The sequence below is a fragment of the Equus asinus genome, chromosome 22 (assembly GCF_041296235.1).
Source record: "Equus asinus isolate D_3611 breed Donkey chromosome 22, EquAss-T2T_v2, whole genome shotgun sequence".
Taxonomy (NCBI): Eukaryota; Metazoa; Chordata; class Mammalia; order Perissodactyla; family Equidae; genus Equus; species Equus asinus.
The window spans coordinates 32,888,955-32,915,281 of NC_091811.1; the positions used below are offsets into that span (position 1 = coordinate 32,888,955).

General features: G+C 35.2%; 1 protein-coding gene across 1 annotated transcript in view; it reads left to right on the plus strand.

The window, feature by feature from the left end:
• The window catches only part of ETNK1 (ethanolamine kinase 1), a 73,346-nt gene that overhangs the window by 11,860 nt on the left and 35,159 nt on the right, over positions 1 to 26,327 (plus strand). The window contains exon 2 of the mRNA XM_014832398.3: positions 13,110 to 13,369. Coding sequence (XP_014687884.1) covers positions 13,110 to 13,369 — 260 coding nt within the window. The remainder of the gene's footprint in view (positions 1 to 13,109; positions 13,370 to 26,327) is intronic.

Genomic DNA, 26,327 nt, shown 5'->3' on the forward strand with positions numbered 1-26,327 from the left:
TTGTCCCAGTTGGCCGGATTTCATCGTTTCTTATGGCTGAGTAGTATTCCATTGGTATATATACCACATCTTTATCCATTCGTCCCTCGATGGGCACCTAAGTTGCTTCCACGTCTTGGCTATTGTGAATAATGCTGCAGTGAACATAGGGGTGCATGTATCTTTACGAATTCATGTTTTCATGTTCTTTGGATAGATACCCAGTGGTGGAATAGCTGGATTGTATGGTAGTTCTATTCTTAATTTTTTGTGGAGTCTCCAAACTTTTCCATAGTGGCTGCACAGTTTGCATTCCCACCAGCAGTATATGAGAGTTCCCTTTTCTCCACATTCTCTCCAATACTTGTTGTTTCTTGACTTGTCAGTCACAGCCATTCTGATGGGAGTGAGGTGGTATCTCATTGTAGTTTTCTTGTGGGTTTTTTTTTTTTTTTAGATTTTATTTTTCCTCCTTCTTCCCAAAGTCCCCCAGTACATAGTTGTGTATTTTAGTTGTGGGTCCTTCTAGTTGTGGCATGTGGGGCACCACCTCCGCATGGCTTGATGAGTGGTGCTAGGTCTTCACTCAGGATCTGAACCTGTAAAACCCTGGGCTGCTGGAGCAGAGCGCAAGAGCTTAACCACCCAGCCATGGGGCCATTGTAGTTTTGATTTGCATTTCCCTGATAGTTAATGATGTTGAACATCCTTTCATGTGCTGTTGGCGGTCTTTGTATCTTCTTGGGAGAAATGTCTGTTCAGATCTTTTACCCACTTTTTAATTGGGTTTTTAGTTTTTTTGTTGTTGAGGTGTATGAGTTCTTTATATATTTTGGATATTAACCCCTTATCAGATGTATGGTTTGCAAATATCTTCTCCCAGTTGTTAGGTTGTCTTTGCATTTTGTTGATGGTTTCCTTTGCTGTGCAGAAGCGTTTTAGTTTGATGTAGTCCCATTTGTTTATTTTTTCTATTATTCCCCTTGCCAGGTCAGACATGGTACTTGAAAATATGCTGCTGAGACCAATGTTGAGGAGCATACTGCCTGTGTTTTCTTCTAGAAGTTTCATGGTTTCAGGTTTTATATTCAAAGTCTTTAATCTATTTTGAGTTAATTTTTTTGTATGGTGTAAGATAATGGTCTACTTTGATTCTTTTGCACGTGGTGGCCCAGTTTTCCCAACACCATTTATTTAAGAGACTTTCCTTTCTCCATTGTATATTCTTGGCTTCCTTGTTGAAAATTAGTTGTCCATAGATGTGTGGGTTTATTTCTGGGCTCTCAATTCAGACACCAGCTTTTTTTTTTTTTGAACTTTTTATTAAGGTTATGATAGTTTACAACCTTGTGAAATTTCAGTTGTACATTATTGTTAGTCATGTTGTAGGTGCACAACTTCACCCTTTGTGCCCTCCTCCCACGCCCCCCCCCCTTTCCCCTGGTAATCACCAATCAATTCTCTTTGTCTCTATGTTTGACTTCCACCTATGAGTGGAGTTATACAGGGTTTGTCTTTCTCTGTTTGTCTTATTTCACTTAACATAATACCTTCAAGGTCCATCCATGTTGTTGTGAATGGGATGATTTTGTCTTTTTCTATGGCTGAGTAGTATTCCATTGTATATATACACCATATCTTCTTTATCCAATCATCAGTTGATGGGCATTTAGGTTGCTTCCACGTCTTGGCTATTGTAAATAATGCTGCAATGAACATAGGGATGCATGGCACTTTTGGAATTGCTGACTTCAAGTTCTTTGGATAGATACCCGGTAGTGAGATGGCTGGGTCATAAGGTATTTCTATTTTTAATTTTTTGAGAAATCTCCATACTGTTTTCCATAGTGGCTGCACCAGTTTGCATTCCCACCAACAGTGTATGAGGGTTCCTTTTTCTCCACAACCTCTCCAACATTTGTCACTTTTTGTTTAGGTTATTTTTGCCATTCTAACAGGTGTAAGGTGGTATCTTAGTGTAGTTTTGATTTGCATTTCCCTGATGATTAGTGATGGTGGGCATCTTTTCATGTGTCTATTGGCCATCCTTAAATCTTCTTTGGAGAAATATCTGTTCATGTCGCCTGCCTATTTTTTGATCGGGTTGTTTGATTTTTTGTTGTTGAGCTGTGTGAGTTCTTTATATATTGTGGAGATTAACCCTTTGTCAGATAAATAACTTGTAAATATTTTTTCCCAGTTAGTGGGTTGTTTTTTTTGTTTCAATCCTGTTTTCCCTTGCCTTGAAGAAGCTCTGTGGTTTGATGAAGTCCCATTTGTTTATTCTTTCTATTGTTTCCCTCGTCTGAGGAGTTATGCTGTCCGAAAAGATTCTTTTGAAACTGATGTCAAAGGGTGTATTGCCTATATTCTCTTCTAGAAGACTTATTGTTTCAGGCCTAATCTTTAGGTCTTTGATCCATTTTGAGTTTATTTTTGTGAATGGTGAAAAAGAATGGTCAATTTTCATTCTTTTACATGTGGCCGTCCAGTTTTCCCAGCACCATTTGTTGAATAGACTTTCTTTTCTCTATTGTAGGCCCTCAGCTCCTTTGTTGAAGATTAGTTGTCCATAGATGTGTGGTTTTATTTCTGGGCTTTCAATTCTATTCTGTTGATCTGTGCACCTGTTTTTGTACCAGTACCATGCTGTTTTGATTACTGTAGCTTTGTAGTATGCTTTGAAGTCAGGGATTGTGATTCCTTCAGCTTTGTTCTCAGACACCAGTTTTTTAACCTGTTCTGCCACTGTGAGTTTGTTTTTTTTGCTGAGGAAGATTGACATCTTCATTGAACATCTGTTGCCAATCTTCCTCTTTTTGTACGTGAGCCACCACCACAGCATGGCCGGATGAGTGGTTTAGGTCTACACACCTGGGAACCGAAACCAGGCTTCTGAAGTGGAGCACGCTGAACTTAACCACTAGGCCACCAGGGCTGGCTGTGACTTTGGATAAATATGAGAACTTACCTACGCTATAGTTTTCTCATCTTACAAATTGATCATCTCCAAGGTACTTTACAATCAGTCTGTACATAAGCAAATATTTTTTTAATATCTGTATGTTCTAGGTGACTGTTTCTCAACCCAATCCTTTTTACAATTACTCTCTAAAGAGAAAATGAAATTAGTTAAAATCAAATTATGTTAGTGTCTTCCTAGCAGGAGAAGTTAAATACTAAAGAATAGGATTTTGCCGGTAGGGTTGAGCTTTGAAGAGCCACAAGCCATTGTAAAATCTAAGATTTTTTTTCCCCCTTTGGTGGTGATAGAGATGCATGTAATAGACTAAGAAATTTTATTTTATCTTTTTATATATATGAGAGCATATCTGTATATCTCTGTGTATATATATGTTTTTATCTATATCGTCTCTTTAAAATAGTAAGATAGAAATTAAAGCCAAAGTGCCAGAGCTGTGTATTTCTTTTCAGTTTTAAAAACCTTATAGCTTTATGGAATTTTCTCTAGGGTTACTATGAGTTGAAGGTAATGAAAAGATTTAAATGAAAGTACATTCTTGCTGATCTGAGTATTACATTAACTCTTCCTAATACAAGTAAATTTGTTGTTGATGTGTGATATATCTAATAAAAAGTGCACAGATCGTAAGTGTAGAACCCGGTGAATTTTCCTACAAAATTACCACACCCATGTAGTAAGTATCCAAGTCAGGAAGCAGCTTTGGGGAAACGGTACCCCAGAATCCTCTCTTGTGCTCCCTTGCAATCATTATCCATCTATCTCCTCAACCAAGGGTTACTCCTATCCTGATTTTTTGTCTTGTCGTTTTACCTCTTTATGAATTTTTTGTGCGTGTGTGTGAGGAAGATTGGCAACAAATGTTAGCTCAGTGCCAGTCTTCCTGTTTTTTTTTTCCTCTCCCCAAAGCCTCAGTACATAGTTGTATATCCTAGTTGTAAGTCAGAGTTCTTGTATGTGGGATCCTGCCACAGCCTGGCCTGACGAGTGGTGTGTAGGTCTATGCCCAGGATCTGAACTGGCAAACGGCAGGCCACTGAAGTGGAGTGCGTGAACTTAACCAAACTATTAGTTTTCTTTCATTTTTTTTTTGAGGAAGGTTAGCCTTGAGCTAACTACTGCCGATCCTCCTCTTTTTGCTGAGGAATACTGGCCCTGAGCTAACACCCATGCCCATCTTCCTCTACTTTATACATGGACGCCTACCACAGCATGGCTTTTGCCATGTCCGCACCTGGGATCTGAACCAGTGAACCCCAGGCTGCTGAGAAGTGGAATGTGCAAACTTAACCACTACGCCACCAGGCCGGCCCCTTTTTAAAAAATTTTTCTTTCTTCTCCCCAAAGTCCCCCAGTACATAGTTGTGTATTCTAGTTGTGGGTCCTTCTACTTGTGGCATGTGGGATGCCACCTCAGCATGGCCTGATGAGCGGTGCCATGTCCACACCCAGGATCCGAACCGGTGAAATCCTGGGCCACTGAAGTGGAGCGTGCGAACTTAAACACTCGGCCACGGGGCTGGCCCCTATTGGTTTTTTTTCTTTAATGGACTCATATGGAATATGCTTTTTTGGGGGTCTGACTTTTCCTGAGATTTTGAGAGATTTATTCATGTATATATAGTTCATCCTCGTTGGCTGACTTATTCCATTGTAAGGATATACCTCAGTTTATCTCTTACTGTTGATAGACACTTGGGTTGTTTTTCGTTTTTGGCTATTACAAATTATACTGCTGTGAACATACTTGTATACATCTTTTGAGAACATAAATATCCACTTCTGTTACGTGAGTACTCGGAAGTTGACCTGCTGAGTCATCTGGTGTGTGTATTTTCAGCTTTACTGGATACTTTTCAGTTTTCCAAAGTGGTTGTGCCGATTTATACCCCTAATAGCAGTATATGAGAGTTTCATTTGTGCTATCTTTACCAACAATTGGTCTTGTCTGTTTTCATTTTTATCATTCTGATGGGCCTTAAGAATATCTTATTATGGGTCTAATTTGCATTCTCCTGCTAACTAGTGCATCTTTCTTTGTGTGCATGTTGGATATTTTGATGTCTTCTATTTTGGGGTGTCTGTTCAAGTCTTCTGCTAATTTTTCTATTGTATTATTTTGTCTTAATGATTTGTAAATGTTTTTTATGTATTCTAGATTTTAGTCCTTTTTTAAGAAATAATGTTTGACAAATATTTTCTGCCAGTTTGTGGCTTGCATTTTCACTCTTAATAGAGTCTTTTGATAGTCTTATGATGAGTAGCATGTTTTGTCTTGATCTCTTCCTATGCCACAGTCATAACGGTATTCCTCTTTGTTTTCTAGAGGTTTTATTGTTTTGATGTATTACATGTTGATCTGGAGTTATTTTTGGTGTGAGGTGGAGGGAATCATGATTCATTTTTTCCATATGGCTATCAGTTGGTCCAGTATCATTTATTGACAACACCTTCTTTTCCCCATTATAGTGTCAAATTTGTCATAAATCAGGTGGCACAATATGTTGGTTTATGAATTCTCTTCTGTTCCTTTGGTCTGTTTTATCTGTTATTGCACCAGTATCACACTGTCTTGATTACTCTCAAGCTTTGCTGTGGATCTTGATATCTGATATAGTTGCTGTCATCCTGGGTTTAGGACTCTAGTTTTGTTCTTCTTTAAGATTGCCTTGACTGTTCTTGGTTATTTATTTATTTATTTATTTTTTAAAGTTTTTTTCATTTTAAAGGGGTGTTTAATGCTTTTTTTTTTCTTTTTTGAGGAAGATCAGCCCTGAGCTAACATCTGCTGCCAATCCTCCTCTTTTTGCTGAGGAAGACTGGCCCTGAGCTAACATCCGTGCCCATCTTCCTCTACTTTGTAGGTGGGATGCCTACCACAGCATGGCTTAGCCAAGCAGTGCCATGTCTGCACCCGGGATCTGAACTGGCGAACCCTGGGCTGCCGAGAAGCGGAACGTGCAAACTTAACTGCTGTGCCACTGGGACGGCCCCTATTCTTGTCTTTTTAAATTGCCACATACATTGTATACTCACCTTTTCAATTTCCACAAAAGAAACTGGATAGGATTTTGACTGATATTTTGTGGACTCTATTATTTGAGTAGAAGTTAATTCATTAACAGTATTGAGTCCTACAGTCAATAAATATTTATTTAGGTGTTTAATTTCTCTCAAACTTTTGAAGTTTTCACTGTAGAGATCTTGCACATTTCGTTTGATTTTTTTCCTAGGAATTTGATGCTTTTTGATATGCTTTTTGAAACTTTAAAGGATATCATTTAAAAAAATGGTTTGCTGTTATACAGAAATTCAATTGATTGTTGTATATTGAATTTACACATAAATTTTTTTTCATTTAGGTTCTTTTTGCTTTTTCTCTATATCTGCAAATAATGGCAGTTTTGTTTTTTTCTTTCCTTTCCTATTCTATTCTTTTTTGGTCTTACTGCATTGACTAGGGCATCCAGCACAATATTGAAATAGAAGGTGATAGTGGGCATCCTTGTCTTGTTCTCAATCTCAGGGAGAACATTTCCAGTAATTATTAGGTATGATGTTCACTGTAGGTTTTCTTTGGATATTCTGTCAGATTAAGGAGGTTTCATTTTATTCTTAGCTTGCTAATAAGTATTTTCATTATGAACAACTGTTGAATTTTATCAAGTGCTTTTTCTGCATCTCATGATGATTACGTGATTTTCCTCCGTCTTACCTTGATTTTTTAAATTTGAATATTAAAAACTTTTGTATTCCTGGAGTAAACCCTAATTTGGTTGTGTGTTCTTTTTTTAAAAATATATCATTGTATCAGTTGCTAATATTTTGATTAGGATTTTTGCAACTATGTTCATGAGAGAGAGTGGTCTATAATTTTCCTTTCTTCAATGTCCTTGGCAAGTTTTGGTATCAAGTTGGCGTATTTCTTTCTCTGTTTTTGGAAGGGTTGTGTATAATAATATATGTGTGTAGTGAAGTCCACTTTATTGATAATTTGTGTCTTTTTTCCTTGACAATTTTGCTCGAAAGTTACCAACTTCATCTTTTCAAAGAACATTTTAACTGTTGAGTTTTCTGTTTTATTGATAATTTTGCTCTTTTATTTTCTTCCTAATCCTTTTTTTTTTTCACTTTTTGAAGATTACTTGGTTGTTATTTTTCTCGCTTCTTTAGCTGGAAGTGTAGATCACTAATTTTCTGCCTTTTTTATTTTTAATATTTTTATTTATGTGTCCCTGTAAGCACCCACAAGTTTTAATGTGTCTTCATTATCATTCAGTTCAGAATGCTTTCTAGTTATCATTATGGTTTTTCCCTTCATACCAAGTATTATTTAGGTGTGCACTGCATCATTTCAAATGAGTGGGAGAATTTTTAAGTTTTTTTCTTGATTGTGGTAAGAAACAAATAGCATAAAATTTGCCATCTTAACCATTTTTATTTGGGGTGTGTATATGTGTATGTGTGGTTTGTGTTATAGCTCATATCAATTGTACTTTGAGAAAATACTCTGAATGATTTTAATCCTTTGATATTTATTGAGGCTTGCTTTATAATCTCCCATATAGTCAATTTTGATAATATTTCATGTAAATTTGAAAAAGATACATATTCTGTTTTTGGGTACAGTGTTCTGTGTATGTAATTAAGTTGGGTTTTTAATTCTGTTGTTCAGATCTTTCATATATCTAGTGATTTTTTTCAATTTTTAAAAAATCAGCTCTTGAGAGATGTGCTCAAGTTTTGAACAATTATTGTGGAATTTCTTTAGTCTGTCAGTTTTTGCTGTATGTATTTTGAAGCTATGTTATTGGATGCATACAAATTTAGAGTTGTTATATCTTCTTGGGGCATCAATCCTTTTATCGTTATAAAATGTCCCTCTGTCTCCTGGAATATATTATTAGAATCTGTTTTGTCTGATGTGGTGTAGCTACATCAGCTTTTCTTTTACATGTCTCTTATAAAAGCAGCATATACTTTTTTTTTGTAATTAGTCTTTTAATTGGATTATTTAGTTCTTTTACATTTAATGTAACTACTTATATAGTTGAGTTTTTTTCTCTACCATCTTACTCTTTTTTTCTGTTCAAGCCATCTGTTTTGTATTCCTGTTTTTCACCTTTTTTTCCCCCATTTTTGGATATGTTCCAAATCTCTGAGGAAGTCACCATATTATTTACAGTGGCAAATTATATTAAGTGGCAAATATAATTAAGCAGTTTACAGTGCATTTTAGTAAATGCTAAGTATAAGGTATGAGCAAGCATTGAGAAGTATTTATGCCCTTTCTGAGTTTAGGGGCTGTCTCCTAGAGAGAGTCTGCAACACTCCTGTGTTGGAATTTTAAAGGAAGTTAGAAGTCGGTGAGGTGGGGAAAAAGAAGGGTGAATTTGTCAGGTAGGTTGCTAGATAACTTTGGAGGTATCAAGGAACTCATATGCCCTAAGGAGCTTGAACTTTATAGTTCAAGCTCTAAACAGTGTGGAGCCATTTGAAGATTGCCAATCATCATGTTCATATTTGTATTTTAGATAGATTATTCTGGTGGCAGTGTAGATTGTGAATTTTTTTGGAAGAAAGGAAAGTGGCTAAACTGGCATGAGAGAGACCAATGAGGCTATGAAAATACTGCAAATAAGAGATTGACAAGGTCTTGGACTCGGGTGATGTAAGTGGGGGTGAAGAAACAGGAGTGGATTTAAGAATTACCCAGGAAGAAAACTTTATGTAGGGGATGGAGAGGGAGGGGTCAAGGATGACTTGCCGGCATTTGCTTGCAGAGATGGAAGATGAAATGAATCGGCACTGATGATTTATCTCTGGTTTTAAGCAGTTTTATTATGTGCCTTGGGGTAGTTTTCTTCATGTTTCTTGAGCTTTGGCTTGTTGAACTTCTTGGATCTTTGAATTTATAATTTTTCATAAAACTTGGAAAACTTTTGAGTATTTCTTTAAAATTTTTTTCTGTTTTCTTTTTTCCTCTCTTTTGGAACTCAAATTTTGTGTGGAGTCTCTCAACTAACATCCTCTTCTTTCTCTCTCTCTCTCTTTTTTTACTACTTCTTTTATGTCTCTGTTTTGTTTTGGATAGTTTCTATTGCTGTGTCTTCAACTTTGCTATTTTTTTTTTGGCAGTATCTAACCTACTGTTAAATCACATATTTTCCACCTCAGACATCTTGAGAAGTTTGGTTTGGAACCTTTTTATATCTTCAGTGTCTGCTTAACTTTCTGTTAGAGAATAAAAAACATTTTTATGGAATATAGTTTTAACGTCTGCTAATTCTAACACCTGTGTCAGTTTTGGGTTGGTTTCAATAGATTGATTTTTGTTTTTCCTCTTCATTGTGGGTTGTATTTTTCTCTGTGCCTGATAATATTTACTTGGATATCAGATATTGTGAATTTTACCTTGTTCGGCAGTGGATAGTTTTTATAGTTATTTGGCAATAGTTTGAATCTTTTGAGTCTTGCTTTTAAGATTTGTTAGATGAGACCAGTGCAGCTTAGAGTCTAGGGCTAATCTGTAAAACTGTAACAGATTTTGTCTTAATCATTTGCTGTTTTATTTTATGATTTTATCAAGTTATTTTTCTGTCTCATTTTAAAATTTAAATATGTGGTTGTCTGCATACTTGTGAAAAACTTAGTGTGTGCCAGGCATATTCTAAGTGTTTTTATGTATATTAACTTAGTAATTCTCATAATAATGCTATAAAGTAGATTCTAATATGTTGACATTATACACGAGGAGAATAAAGCACATAAAGGTTAAGTGACTTGCATAAGGTTACTCAGCTTGTAAATAACACAGCTAGCATTTAGACTCAGTCAGTCTTGCTGTGTAGTTCATCCCCTGAACTAGTACCATCTTAAATACTTGACAAACAGTGCTGGATAAACCCTTTGAAAAGGAGCTCCGTGAGTTTTGTACTACCTTTGTCTCTCCTCCATTGAGGTGGAATTTTTTATTTCTAGCGTATATCTAGTATGGTATACATATCTTGTAGTATATGTCTAGTATATTTCAGAAGGTTCACTGATTGAATTACTGATAGGTTTATAAATGATGTGGGAACCATCCAAGGGCAAAAAATATACTTTACATCTTGAAAGTCAGTGATCTCTATTGAGAGACCATCGGGAACACACCTATAGCTGAACAAGTTTGGTTTATTATTCATTGTGGTAAGGAAGAACTTATACCATGGAGAATGCTGGGGATCTCAGTGAGTGTTAGAAAGGATTTAATGTATGATTTGGGTTTGTCTGGTGATTTGGGAGAGAGTTCATGGAAGCAAGGCTTTCCTCTGGATTGGGTGCTCTCAGGAAGGAAGTGGGGCAAGTCTGTGTGGGTATCTTAATTTTACCTAGGGGACTGAAGGTAGAATGAAGCAGGGCAAAAGCTGTGACTGGAAAAGGAACAGCAGTCACTCATTAGCCAGAATAGGGGAATGTTTGGTAATTTTTGTGGTTTGGAAAATTTCATAATTTTGTCTACATTCAGACATGATTACAGAATGGTTTTCTTTTTGTCTTGATCCATTATGGTCATGGAGTGGCCTTGTCTGATATTGGTATTCTGTGAAATTATGTTCAACAGAATCTCAAGGCCTTGCTGTGTGTGCCAGGTCAGTTCTTAGCTGTTGGACTCCTTTTGTTTTTCTCACTAATTTAATTTTTTCACATGTAAAGTTGGTTCATTGCAGGGAAAGTGATAAAACATGTATAAGCCAAAAGGAAAAAGTTTAAACTACTTAGAGAGAAACAAGAAACAAGATTACAACTACCTAATATTTTGTTGAATATCTTTGTAGGCCTTTTTGTCCTTATTTATACATAAAATATTTTTATAAATGTGGAATTACATTATTCATATATTTATTTTTTTATCCTAGGGATTTATTGTGACTATCATTTCGTTACAAGTAGGTGGCTGTTGTGCAATAGAGAATGTGATGGTTAGTGTCACTGGATTTGTGATCCTATGCCATCTTTATAAATGTCTATATAGTGTTCAGTAATCCATATGCAGTAATCTTAATATCTGTCTATAGCCTTTTTAAGTGCATACATCTTTATATGTATGTTTCTGTATTTACACATAAATTTACAATATAGCATACTCAGCTAAAGAAATTTATTGTTATAGGCAAGAGTGAGAGAATGTGTTTGTTATAACCTAGATCAAGAAGACATTAATGTTGGTAACTATATGGATTCTAGTATTTAAGTACCTATTTGCTGTGAGGATACAGAAAACAGATTATGAGTCCTGGCGTTTGAGGAGTGTGCAGTGTCATTCATTAGAAGCATTTCAGAATGTTAATTTCTCAATATTTATTACAGTAATTGAAATAGTTTATCTCTACATGACATCTGAAGAAGTTACAGAGCACACATGTGAATTGATATGGCATTGTAATAAGAATGCTTTTCAACATAGATTTTAGTAAAATGATCAGTGTTTAGTTTAAGTGCATATACTTCTTGTCAATGTCCTCCTACATACAATCTTTTTGAAATCTAGGTGGAAAGCAGTGTTTGTATGTCTCTGCATACCTAAAACACCTAGATATTCAAAGTAAGTCTCTTTACATTAGCTTATTCAATTTATTTGCATTAGGTGAATAAGGATAACAGTCAAGCCTTGTATATGATAGAAAACTATTGTATAAAAGCTTGTTAGCTGTGTATTAATTTTAGTAAATAACTTTCTAATTTTCATCTGAAGATCTAAAGCCTTTTCAGATGTCATTTTATCATAACAGCAGTCTTATTGAAATGGAAACATTTACCCTCTTTCTCAGGCATTAGTTAAATGTGTATGCATTTAAAATGCATTCTCTATCCTTTTTTCATGTTCTAGTTCAGTTGTCTTGGAAAAAATGTCCTAATTCTTGCTTTTACTTTTACCTCTTGTCCCTTTATTCCACTTGAGAGCCTCCAAAAACTCTATTATAATTGGGTAAATAGAAGAGTTGGTTTTAGTGCCAGATTAGTACAGGAAAATGAAAGTTACAATTTTTGAGTAGAGAACTAATATTTCTAATCACCTATTTGCTTTTTCTCTATACCATTCGTGCTCAGATCTAAAAAAGGATTTGAAGTACGTGACTTAAAGCTCTTGAAATGTTCCAAAAGTCCCTTTTAGGAAATCTTATGGAAATCTCTACTTACCTCTCTGTCTTCCTCTAATTAAGGTTGTGCTTCTTTTTTTAGCTGTAGCATTCAAGTTTAGGTTATAATGTGAATACTGAAAATAATTTCAACAGTAACATGTTATGTTAAATAACCTTAAAATTGGCATTTAAAATTCAGTTTTTTATAAGTTGAAGATTTACTGTAATCTAAATTATGGTAGATTATATTTGTATATTTAAACTTGTGAACGTTAATAAAGATTTTTTTGGGGGCCAGCCCCATGGCTGAGTGGTTAAGTTCGCTTGCTCCACTTCGGCGGCCCAGGATTTCGCCGGTTTGGATCCGGGGCGTGGACATGGCACCTCTCATCAGGGTATACTGAGGTGGCATCCCACATGCCACAAGTAGAAGGACCCACAACTAGAATACACATAGCACAGCCAGAGGCATTCTCAACTAGAATATACAACTGTGTACTGGGGGGCTTTGGGGAGAAGAAGGAAAAAAAGAAGATTGGCAACAGTTGTTAGCGCAGGTGCCAATCTTTAAGAAGAGGAAAAAAAGACTTTTTTTTTTTTTTAACGTCATATACCATGCTAGGAAGAGGGCAGTATCCCTGTCTCCAGAGACTTTCCAATCTATTAGACATTGGAAGGATTGTGTGTGCTTGCAATGATTGCAATATAAGGCAAACTGGGATACACTAGGTTTCAAAAACTTGTTTAGAAATACTGGAGATTGAGTAATTAACACTTTCAGATCAAGAAAGACAATGTTATAGGAATTAAGGGCAACATATTAAACAATAACATTCCTTTTTGTTTAAATCTAGAATTAAAATTGTAGAAATGTTATGCAAAGTTGTATTCAAAAGTTCTTTTATGTTAAAAAGTAGACATTTTGTTTTAATTAGTATTTAATTATTTTCATGTTATCTCCTATTCCATTCCTTAAAAGTATATAATTGCTTTCCTCCCCCATTTTTTTCTTTTTTTGGCAGCTTTTCACAGATGGAATCACCAATAAACTTATTGGCTGTTACGTGGGTAATACAATGGAGGATGTAGTCCTGGTGCGAATTTATGGCAATAAGACTGAGTTGTTAGTCGATCGAGATGAGGAAGTGAAGAGTTTCCGAGTGTTGCAGGCTCATGGCTGTGCACCACAACTCTACTGTACCTTCAATAATGGACTGTGCTATGAATTTATACAGGGAGAAGCATTGGATCCGAAGCATGTCTGCAACCCTGCCATTTTCAGGTACCTTTCTTTTTCTAAATAATTTTTCCTTTTGAAAAATAAGAGTATTAAGTACACTAAGGAAGTATTTTTTAAAATTGCCTTTTCTTTCTTTGAGCAACTATTTGGTTAACTTAGAAACTTTCTTTAGTTAGGGTTTTGGTTTGTTTTGTTTTTGCTAAGGAGAAAAAATTCCTTTCTATCTGCCATTCTCATTGTTGACTCTTTACAAAGAAGCAACTGCTAGAAGTTTTGGATTAGCCTGCTGCAGAGGGTCATGGCTTCCCTTTAATTTTTTTAAAATAGGGCTTGAATCAAAGTATTACGTATTTCTTATTACTAAGTTTCATTACTTAGTTGCTCACATGTCAGAGTTCTTGCTTATCAAGATTCTTTTAATTCTGTTAACACTTCTTTGTTACTTTTTAAACTTTTCATTATTTAATTCAATGAATTATGTTTTCTGTAAGAATTAATGTGTTGCATATGGAAAATGCTGTCTTTTAAAATTCTCTTTCCGGGGCTGGCCAAGTAGTGTAGTGGTTAAGTTTGTGTGCTCTGCTTTGGCGGCCTGGGGTTCACTGGTTCCCATCCTGGGTGTGGACCTAGCACTGTTCCACAAGCCACACTGTGGCAGCATCCCACATAAAACAGAGGAAGATTGGTATAGATCTTAGCTCAGTGACAGTCTTCCTCAAGCAAAAAGAGGAAGGTTGCAACAGATGTTAGCTCAGGCCTAATCTTCCTCACCCCCACCCCCCCCCAAAAAGAAGCTCTTTCTGTTCTGGAAAACTCTAGCAAATGGGCTTGATTTGAAAACAGCAAGTTCATTCATAGTTTAAACCAGACGTTTTCAAACGTTTAGATCTCAAGACCTCTTCACAACTCTTAAAGGTTATTTAGGACCAAAGAGCTTTTGTTTATGTGAGTTGTATTCATCAATATTTACCACGTTGGAAATTAAGTTTTTTAGAATATGAAGATATCAAGCGCACATTCTGTTAGCTGTCAGTGTGATGACATCATCATACCACTTCATGTGGCTTCTTGAAAACTACACTGTACACTCATAAGAGAATGAGTGAAAAAGGTAAACAATATCTTCAGAAAATACTTTTAACCTCACGAACTTCCTGAAAGGGTTTTGGGTCTCCAGGGATCCAGGATCATATTTTAAGATTTGCTAAGTTAACACACGGATAAAAATGGAATGGACCAGTATCAGTTACCTATTTTAAACTTGTTTCAAATAGTATTTTAAAATATTTTGGCATAGAAATCTGCTCAAACCTTAGTTTTAACTGCCAAATATAGTCTCTTCTCATAATGGAGTATACTGTTTAGAATATGTTGAAAGATCCTGATTAATAGATTTATGTTTGTTCTTTTGTGCAGATGTTTTTGTGGTCTTCAGGCTTGCATATATATAGACATATATATATATATCTATATATATGTAAATTTATTTATTTATTTACAAATTCTCAGTCTCATTCACAGAGGTTGAGAAATAATTATATAGTAGTCCCCGCTTACCTACTGTTTCACTTTTCCACGGTTTTAGTTACCTGCAGTCCAAAAATATTAAATGGAAAATTCTAGAAATAAACAACTCATAAGTTTAAAATTGCATGCTGTATTGAGTAGTGTGATGAAATCTCACACCGTCCTGCTCTGTCCTGCCTGGGACATGAATCATCCCTTTGTCCAGCATATCCACATGTATATGCTACCCACCTGTTAGTCACTTAGTAGCCATCTAAGCCAACTTTCTTATTAGTTATTGTTGTGAATCTCTTATTGTGCGTAATTTATGAATTAAACTTTTTATCATAGGTATATATGTAAAGGAAGAAACAGTATATATAGGGTGTGGTACTATCCTTGGATTTCAGGCATCCACAGGGGGTTATTGGATTCCCCGTGGATAAGGGAGGACTACTGTTTAACAGGATAAAAAATGAATTGATGCATAAATTAGGCCAAAGGAAAAGCTCGAATTAGATTCAGATACAAAAAAATCTATTCCATAAAGCTTTTATTTTTTTTTATTTTTTATTTTTTTTAAAGATTTTATTTTTTTCTGTTTTCTCCCCAAAGCCCCCCGGTACACAGCTGTACATTCTTTTTTTGTTGTGGGTCCTTCTAGTTGTAGCATGTGGGACGCCGCCCCAGCGTGGCTTGATGAGCAGTGCCATGTTCACGCCCAGGACTCAAACCAACGAAACACTGGGCCGCCTGCAGCGGAGAGCGCGAACCCAACCACTTGGCCACAGGGCCAGCCCTATTCCATAAAGCTTTTAGAGAAGGGCTATATGAGCTTCCTAGTAGCTAAAGCAGAGAGGAAAATATTAGTTTTAAGAGTCAGTGTCTAAAAGATTTAAGAAAAAAGTTGCTTAAGGCTAATACCATTGTTACCAAACCAGGTTCATTTTGCCTGCCGCAGGATTATGCCAATCCCCGTGATGATGAGTTTGCAAAGAGAAAGGATTTAATCACAAGGTGGCTAAGCGAGGAGGTGGGAGAATCAATCTCAGATCCACCTCCTCAAAAATGGAGACTCAGGGATATTTATGGGATATGGGGGTGGGCGCTGGGGGGGCAGTCTGAAGTGTGGGAATAGATGATTGGAGGTAAGGAAAAGTAAGGCAATTAATTGATGATCTGTGCCAGTGTAGTCAAGCTTGATGCCTCTTCATAGGATGCATGTTCACAAAATGGTCTCGACTGTCCTGAACTGGACAAGGAGTTGACTCTCAGTTCCTGAACCTATTACGATGGTGACCCCAGCCTCAGAGATGTATCTATATTGTGGCTTTTAGTAATGCATTATCTAACTACTTTTGCAAACAAATGACTGAGTATAGTTAAAGCAAGTTGACCCCCACTTTCAGCACTATAACTGGTGTAGCAGTCTTAACTGCCTTTGTAAAACCCACACTTTCGTACGGTTCATACTGATATTCCCAAACTGCCTTTAATACACCAAATTTAAACTTTCAGTTGAACTTAATCTGCTGATCAGAAGTTTATGTTCAGGAGATTCTCAACTCCTTTTACTCTATAGTCACATGATAGAAACTAGAGGCCTGGGTTTTTTTTTCTCTTTCAGTGATAGTACAAAGTTATGAAATCAGAAGTCATGTCAAATTCTATATTAGGCAGTATAGTTCTGTGACTAGGTATACTGTGGAGCCAGATTGCTTTAGTTTTATGAGCTGTGTGAATTTGGATGTAGTACTTGAACGCTTAAATGTGCCTCAAGTTCCTCATCTAAAAGATAAGAGTAATAGTACCTGTGTGTACGGTTGTTGTAAGGATTAAAGTTGTTACTATATGTAAAAAGCTTAGAACAATCCCTGGCATATGTTACACACTATGTAAGCGTTAGCTTTTAACTTTTTTTTTCGCTTAAGACTTTGCACACTTTACTTGACTTCTACAGAGCTTCTGACAACTTGGATGTTAACTAAAGGAAGTTATTAAAATATTGCTTAGGCAAAATACAGTGGATATTACCAATCTGTTGGCTTTTAGAAACATATTTTTTGAATTTTAAAATTCAAACAGACTTTTTTGCTTTTAAGAGCTGTTTATTATGGCATACAGTCATTTGTCAATGAGGGGATAGATTCTGAGAAATGCATCATTAGGCTAGTTTGTCATGTGCAAACATGATAGAGTGTACTTACACAAAGCTAGAAGGTATAGCCTACTACACACATAGTCTCTATGGTATTTATCTTATGGGACCACCATCGTATATGCTGTCATTGACTGAACATCAGTTTGCAACATGTGACTATATAGTATTCCTTGAGGTGTATGAAATCAGCATATGGATGTGGCATAGCAAATATTTATTGCCACTTATCCCCCTCCCTTGTTTGTGACAGACAATACTAACCAGTCTTGGAACTCTTTCTTCCTGAACCTAGATGAGACCTCAGAATCTGTCAACTAAGCAATTTTAGGTAATTACTACCCATTTGTCCTCCCTTGTTTTGGTTTTTATTTTGACTTCCTTGAAGCAACCATTTCATATTAAAAATTGATTTTATTTTTTTAACTACTAAAAAAATAATAGTAACGGGTATATTACAGTTCTGTTAATTGGAGAAATGATATACTGAAATAATGACGATGGTGCCTAATTCTCATATAGCACTTAATGAGCCTGGATACTGTTCTCAACATGGCTCACAACAATTCTAGGGGATAGGTAATATAATCCCATTTTAATAGATGAGAAAAGTAAGGTGCAAAGATTTTAAGTAATTTGCCTAAGATCGCATGACTAGTAAAAGTACATCTGAAAAGAATACTAACGATAAGTAACTTAACCTTTCTACTTACTCATTGAGAAAAAGAGCATAAAATGTAAAGGAAAATAGTAAGGCCTTTGTTACACCACTTGTAAAAAATAACTTACTGTGAAAAATTTTTAGAATTGAATAGACTCAAGAAGAAAATGAATGTAGACTTTCCTATATATTAATTTCTGATCATTTTCTATAATTAAATAATCATCATTAAGCTTACTGTAGAATTTCTCTTCTAACAGGAAAGCTTTTCATAATTGATCTTTTTAAGAACCTCAAGTAGAAAGTTGGAATGCAGTTTTTGATCAAGAACATTGAAGTTTTGTCAAAGCTCACTTTGGTATTTGATATGATGTCACAAACATGTTTGCATTAAATCAACTATATGACATTCTGGAAAAGGCAAGACTATGGAGACAGTAAAAAGATCAGTGATTGCCAAGGGTTGGTGGGGAGGGAGGAGATGAATAGATGGAACAGGATTTTTAGGGCAGTGAAAATGTCTGTATGATACTCTAATGGTGGATACCTGTCATAAATTTGCTCAGACCCACAGAATGTGCAATACTAAGAGTGAACTATGGACTTTGGGTGATAATGATATGTCAATATTGATTCATCAGTTGTAAGAAATATACTCCTCTGGTGGGGGATGTTTATGAGAGGAGGTGATGCGTGTGTGGGGCCAGGGGGTTTATGAGAAATCTCTGAACCTTCCCCTCAGTTCTGCTGTGAACCTAAAACTGCTCTACAAAAAAAGTCTATTAATAAAGAAGGTTTTTGCTGTACTTTCAGTTAGATCCACTTATTTAGAATATGTATAAAAATGATAACTAATGCAGACATGCACACATTTCATTAAAAAAAAAAGAGTACATAGTGTTAGAAACCAGATATCAGTACTCTCAATTAAACCTGTGACAGTTGGCTTGCAATGAGTGATACATTGAATTGACCCACAATTTTGAAAAATAGAAGCAGAGTGGAAGCTGAGACAGGAAGCAAAAGAAGACGACAGTAAGAAACTCTATAATAGGTTATAGTTAGTTAACATTATGAGTAGTAACACTGCTATTTAACTTATTTTGCTATTAAGTTTATTTCAGATTGTGTTGTAATTCTCTTATAGCATATTTAAGTGTTTAGCAGGTTTTGTTAATTACTATACAACAGAAAATACAAAAAGAAAAGTTAATTGAGGGAAAGCCTTATTTAAATTATTAAAATAGCTGAATTATAGATGATTTCAAAAGGAATATGCTTTTATTGTTTTCAATATGTGTAGAGAAATACTTTAAAAAAATTTCAAGCAGTTGAATAAATGATTATTCTGGAGCCACAGAAGAGGTTAGGGATATAAATTTGGAATGATATGCTTATTTAGCTTTTCTCCTTGAAAAATGAATTTTGTGTATTTATGGTAAAAAAGAATCTTTGATTTATTCATTAATAAGGACTTGTTACTAATTTGAGGTTAGAGTTAGTTAGGTGTCACATTTTGAGCCATGTTGTTAGAACAGCCTAATATGTAGCCAACAATCTAGACTGATTAATCATAGCTTCAGTGAACGTTGGTTGAGCCTTAGATCAAAGTCTACAGTATTCTCTTGCTTTGGCTCATTCAGACATAGATACTTGCCCATGTTATGATTATAATACAGAATATCTACTTTGAATATAGGAGTCTTTGGAAGATATTTATGTCTAATCTAGCCTAGGGGAGGAGAAGAATGCAAACAGTTCCTGCTTTCCTGATAGTTTACAGTCTGTGACAAGACAATAACCTTGGACAAAAAATAAGCTAAATGGTTTACACAGAAGAACAGAAAAGATTTTCAAAAAAAGTTTGGATAGTTTACTGTGGTACACTTGGGAAGTTAGGCAGGTGTTTTGCTGAGATCACATTCGAACTGGACTTCAAAGGATGAGGCAGAGCATGGAGGACGCTGAGGGATTGGGATGATAGGTAAAGATGAGTTGCACCAGTTAATACTTAGCTAGTGACTGGACTTACGGAAATTTATCAAGATCAGTTTTATTTAAACTTTTTTCTAGCAATCAAATATTGCAGAGACCTGCAGAACATTTTTAAAATTCAAAGGTACTTAGGAATTTTCTCATCAGGTATTTCTCCAAAACTTACCTCTTGCTGGGAATCCCTGGTTGAAGTTTAATTAAAACCACCCAGCAAGAGACACGATAGGAGAAATTCAGTTTAAAATGAATTATTGTACATTTATCAAAAAGCATAATTAAAAAACACTGACATAGTGTTGAGGGTATTGTAGTGGAACTGGTACATTGTGGGTTGCAAGTAAAATTGGTAATGTTCTCGTTCGGAAATCAGTAGGGTAGTATATATAGTAACTCATAAAAGGAAGTTATATGCTATGTTTCTGTCATGACAAGTCTTTATGTTGAGATATGACTAAGATACCTCAGCACAAGTAAGTATTATGCTACCAATGAAATGATAATTTTGAATATTGTGTCTAAAACATGCAGAATGGCTGATGCAAGGCTAAGAGGAAAAAATCAGCTTATTAGCTGACCAGGCAGTAATTTGCTTATGTGAAATCTCAAAGGGAGTTTGTAAAAATGAAATAAACTCTTTTGGGATGGTAGGATTAGGGATTATTTTTCACTTTCAAAATATTCCTATTATTGTTATAATGCTCTTAAAATTTTAAAAACTTCCAAGAGAGGGAGCAATTAAATTCGTGGGTATTGGAGGAAATTCTTTGAAGCCTTGAGATTTTCAAACATTTGGCTTTGTTGGGTATGGTATTTTAGAGTAGCATTTGCCTTCATGTTAATGCAGTAAAACCTTACTTATTGAGAACTAGGTAGAGGAAAGATCAATCTATGACAGTGAAAACCAGAAATCTTAAAGTAATTTTTTATTACCTTCTTATATATGAAAATAAAAATTAATGACTAAATAATGCTGTTAATGTAATGAGATTTTTATGATTTTTTTCTGTTGTATATAAAATTTACTAATGAAAACAGTTGAGGTGCTCTAATCAAGTCTTTTTAAGAACTATATTCTTTTTTATGACCATTTATTTATTTAATTAAAAATTTTCTTTTTGGGGCCGGCCCCATGGCTGAGTGGTTAAGTTTGCCTGCTCTGCTTCGGCGGCCCAGGATTTCGTGGGTTCGGATCCTGGGCGTGGACATGGTGCCACTTGTCAGGCCACGCTGAGGCGGCATCCCACATGCCAGAACTAGAAGGACCCACAACTGAAATAAACAACTACGTACCCGGGGGCTTTGGGGAGAAAAAGGAAAAAAAAAAAAAAATCTTTAAAAAAAATTTTTTCTTTTTAATTATGGTAAAATACATGTAACAAAACTTACCATTTTAATCATTTTTTTAAGTATACAGTTCAGTAACGTTAAGTACATTCACATAGTTGTGCAGCCAGTCTCCAAAATCCTTTTCATCTTGCAAAACTAAAATTTTATATGCCTTAAACAACTTCACATTCCCCCCCTACCCTCAGCCTTGACAACTATCATTCTCCCTTCTGTCTATGAATTTTACTGCTTTAGGTATCTTAGGTAAGTGGAACGATACTTTTGATTGTTTTGTGACTGGCTTATTTCACTTAGCATAATGTCTTCAAGGTTTATCTATGTATACTGTAGCATGTGTCAGAATTTCCTTCCTTTTTAAGGCTGAATAATATTCCATTGTATGTATATACCACATTTTGTTTATTCATCCATGGGTGGATATATTTGAGTTGCTTCCACTTTTTGGCTATTGCAAATAATGCTGTTATGAACAAAGGTGTGCAAATATCTTCTTGGGACCCTGTTTTCAATTCTTTTGGGTATATAACCAGAAATGGAATTGCTGAATCATATGGTAATTCTATTTTTAGTTTTATGAGGAACTACCATACTGTTTTCCATAGCAGCTGCACCATTTTACATTCCCACCAATAATGCACTGTGTTTGAATTTTTCCATATCCTTGCCAACCCTTATTATTTTGTTTTTTGATAGTAGCCATCCTCATGGCTATGAGGTGCTATCTCATTGTGGTTTTGATTTTCCCCATGATTAGTCATGTTTCGCATCTTTTTTTATGTTTGTTGGTCATTTGTATATCTTCTTGGGGAAAATGTCAATTCAAGTCCTTTACCCAGTTTTCTAATTGCTTTTTGTTGTTAAGTTGTAGAAGTACTTTATATATACTGGATATTAGTTTCTTATCACATATATGATTTACAAATATTTTATCTAATTCTGTGGGTTGCCTTTTCACTCTGTTGATTTTGTCCTTTGATGTCCAGTTTTAAATTTTGATGTAGTCCAATTTATCTATTTTTACTTTTGTTGCCTGTCTTGTTGGTGTCATATCCAAGAAATCATTGCCAAATCCAGTGTCATGAAGCTTTTCCTCTAAGAATTTTAAAGTTTTAGCTCTTACTTTTAGATTTTTGTTCCTTTTGAGTTAATTTTTGTATATGATGTAAGGAATGGGTTCAGGTTGTTTTACATGTGAATATCCAGTTTTCCCAGCACCAGCTATTGAAAAAACTATTTTTTGCTCATTGAATGGTCTTAGCATCCTTACTGAAAATCATTTGACCATAAACTCAGGGGTTCATTTCTGGACTCTGTTCCATTGGTCTACATCTCTGTTGTTATGCCACTACCACACTCTTTTGGTAACTGTAGCTTTGTAATAAGTTTTGAAGTCAGGAAATGTGAGACCTCCAATTTTATTCTTTTTTTTCCAAGATTGTTTTAGCTATCCAGGATTCCTTAAAATTAGATTTGAATTTTATGATGGATTTTTCTATTTATGCAAAAGCACTGCTGAGATTTTGATAGGGATTGCTTTGACTCTACCCATCACTTTGGGTAGTATTGACATCTTAATATTATGTCTTCGAATCCATGACCATGGGATGTCTTTCCATTTACTTGTGTATTTAATTTGTTTCAGTAGCGTTTTGAAGTTTTAAGCATACAAGTGTTTCACTTCCCTGGTTAAGTTTATTCCTAAGTATTTTATTCTTTTTTGTGCTATTGTAAGTGGAATTGTTCTCAGTTTCTTTTTTGGATTGTTCATTGTTAATGTAGAACTGCAACTGATTTTTATGTTGATTTTATGTTCTGCAACTTTGTTGAATTCATTTACTAGTAAAAACAATTAATTTTCTTAAAAAAGCCATTCTTCACAAATTGCTTGTTTTGTTCAAGCCCAGTGTATCAGAAATTTTAGATAAGTATGGAACTTGTAATTAGGACTCAATTTTTAAATCTCTTAGCAAAGCCTAGTTTTTTAAGTACGTAGTGCTATCCTTGTAGTTGAACTATACTCGTTATTTCCATGAGGATATTTGTATAGTAAATAGATTTTCTTCCCTTTCTTATTATTTCGCTACAGAAAAGATACACTAGTAGTTCTGGGACATGTAGAAATTGCCTTGAATTATACACTTGGAGAAGCTTATACAAGATGTATCTTTCCTGTCAAAGAAGAGGCAGTATTTCAAATTGATAGTCTGTTTTTGTATGGCAAGGGATTAATTTTCTTATAGTTCTTATTATATGAGATTTTGAAAAATCCAAGAGTTTAATCCACCTGACAATGAACCTAGTAGTAGGGGAATCCCTTGCTCAATTTCTAAATGTACCCTCAGTCTGTTGCCGGGATAATGACTCATTCATCAATTATCTATTGTGTACCTCCTCTCTAAGTGCTGAGTGCTAGAATAGATTGAAGAATAAGGCATAGTCTTTGCCCCTTGTAGGATAACTTAATGGTAGTATTTATCAATAGTATTGATAAAGCAATCTCATTATTATTTGCTGCTATTCTGTTTTGAATTATATAGGAAAATGCTACAAAACATTTTAAAAAACACACTGAATATATTTTTACCTGTTGTGTAAACATGATACTATCATTCAGTATTAATTTTGTCTCATATAATCTTATTTTAATAATGTGCCTTTAGATAGGGCAAATATATCTGTAATTTACTTTAGAAGACGTTAATTATTAACTCTTGAGCTTTGACATTTTTTGCAAATACTAATTTTGCTGTAGTATCATTAATATTTTAGTTTGTTTTTCATTTGAGTAGGTGTATATCACCTTATGCAGAAATGTTTTTAAAATTTCATATAAAAGTAATGTGCGTAATTTCAGAAGTTTGTTCAAAGGAGAAAATTATATTTGATAAATTTCTGATACAAATCACTGTCATTTGGAGAATTTTACCTCTGTCACTCCATATAGTTTATATTCATTTAATATTTCTATTATAACTAGTAGGAAATTGGTGTGAAATGTGAAGTTAGTCTACAGACTCTTTGTATATGAATATGAATGTGAAGTTCATGTTGTCATTGAACTTAAATCTTTAAATTGATTAAATTTTTATATAAATTTATTTTTGGTATTTAGGGGCATATCGTGTTAGAGTTGAAGGAGAAGTTTTGGTTATGTAATACGGCAATAATTTTGTTTTCCTTATAAGGAACCTGAGACTCAGAGAAGTTAAAAGATTTCCTTAAGTTCAAATTGAAAATACAATGGCAAAGTCAGAATGAAAACTCAACTAATGCTTTGCAGTGTTAGGGGGTATTCTATAGTGGAAAGGGCTTGGTTTTTGCATCACATGATCAGTTCAAATCCTGGCTCAGCCCTGGTTAGCCACCTTTCTGCCAGATAAGTTAAGGCACTCAAAATTAGTAGGTGCTTTCTCTTTCAGCAGCTGTTCATGTCAACAGGTTCCATTAACCTGTAAGAACCCCTGGAGTTGTGACCATATTTTATCCATTTTTCAAGTATTTACTAGAGAATTGTCATTCCGGTAGCTCCCAGCTGAATAATATATTATAATCGTGCATTTATTTAACCTTTTATTTAATTAAATATTTAACCTAATATTTAACCCTTCTCCTGAATCACTTATTCAGTAAACATTTGGTCTCATTTGTTCAGTAAACATTTCTAGGATATAATGTTTTGTTGACATAGATTGTCTCTTGAGTTGTGTAACGTGGGTTGTATCTTTTTTCAAATCTCTTGTCCCAGCTAGCCTCCTTAAAGTTTTAAGACCAGTTCTTACTGGCTTATGTATGTGTCACACACACATACGTACAAAAAATAACCAATACCATTCTATAGATAAAGAGGGATAGGTGAGTTTGACTTGAGCCAAACTGAGGATTATAACCTGGGAAGGCCTTTTCCAGAAAGGAAGAAAGCTTTCCAGAGAAGCATGGTTTTCACAATAGATTTACACCTTTTTAGAACAAAGAATCATACGTTAAACATGGCAGGGTACATACTCATCAAAGTTTCAAAGAGGTACTCAGCTGCAAATTGACAGGTCAGCATGACCCTGATTTTGCTAAAGGGCCTTACCTGGGTATTACCAACAGGGCGCTACCAACAGGGCGTAGGAGGGGAAGTATGCATTCTTAAGAGAGTTCATTCTTTAGAGGTTAAAGCAGATGTACAGTGTATGTTTGATAGGGTGTAAGTCAGGCTTTTTAGTTCAAGCCGAATCAGTTTTGAACCAGAGTAGCTACCACATATACCTCAATATGTGAAAATCTCTTGTCATGCACCTATATATATTTACATGTGGGTGTGTGTTTATATATGTATTTGCACTCTCCTTTGTTTTGATTTTATCACCTGGCTTTTTCATGTTGTTTCCTGGTGCTTAAAGTATCATCTCTTCATTTGAGGCCTAGCCTTGTATGCATATATGAGAGATTGGCATAAAATAGATTTCTTTTTTTCTGTATTCTTTTTTTAAACATTTTATTTTTCCTTTTTCTCCCCAAAGCCCCCTGGTACATAGTTGTGCATTTTTAGTTTTGGGTCCTTCCAGTTGTGGCATGTGGGATGCCACCTCAGCATGGCTTGACGAGCAGTGCCATGTTCGAACCCAGGATTCGAACCTGTGAAACCCTGGGCCGCTGAAGCAGAGCACGTGAACTTAACTACTCAGCCACGGGGCTGGCCCCCTTTTTCTGTATTCTTGTAGACATGAGTATGTGGTCTTGAGGAAAGTCAGTCAAACAATAGTCAATTTATATAAAGAAATGTTTGTTTGCCAGCTTGTTTGAGAGAGATGAGCCAAAGACACAAACCCAAAAAGATTACAGATTTTAATTTTTTGCTAATGCATTAGGACTCTTGGTCGAGGATAATAATTTGAAAATTCGAACTGACTTAAAGAAGAAGGAATTTATTCCTGCGTATATCTGAGAATATTGAGTTCAAGCATGGGTGGATCCAGGAGCTCTAACAATGTCATTAGAAATATCACTTTCTTACTTCTGTTTTATTCTGTGTTAGCTTTATTTTCCTGCAAACTTTCCTTCGGAGAGGCAGTTGTAATTATCAGCAGTTGCAGGCTTATCTAATCAGTCTAGCTGTGGTGGGAGTTCCTCTTTTACTAATAGCTTCCAGCAAAGTCAGTAGCTTCAATGAATGTCTTAGGATCTGTGGGGTAATAAGCCCAAACCATCACTGTGGCCTGAAGGATGGAATGCTCTGGGCAGGTCTGTCATATATATCCCTCCTAAAGTTAGTGGTATAGACGGGATAGGGAGTTAAGATTCAGATCAGTCCATATGAACTAAAAGTGAGGGGCACAGAAGTTTGT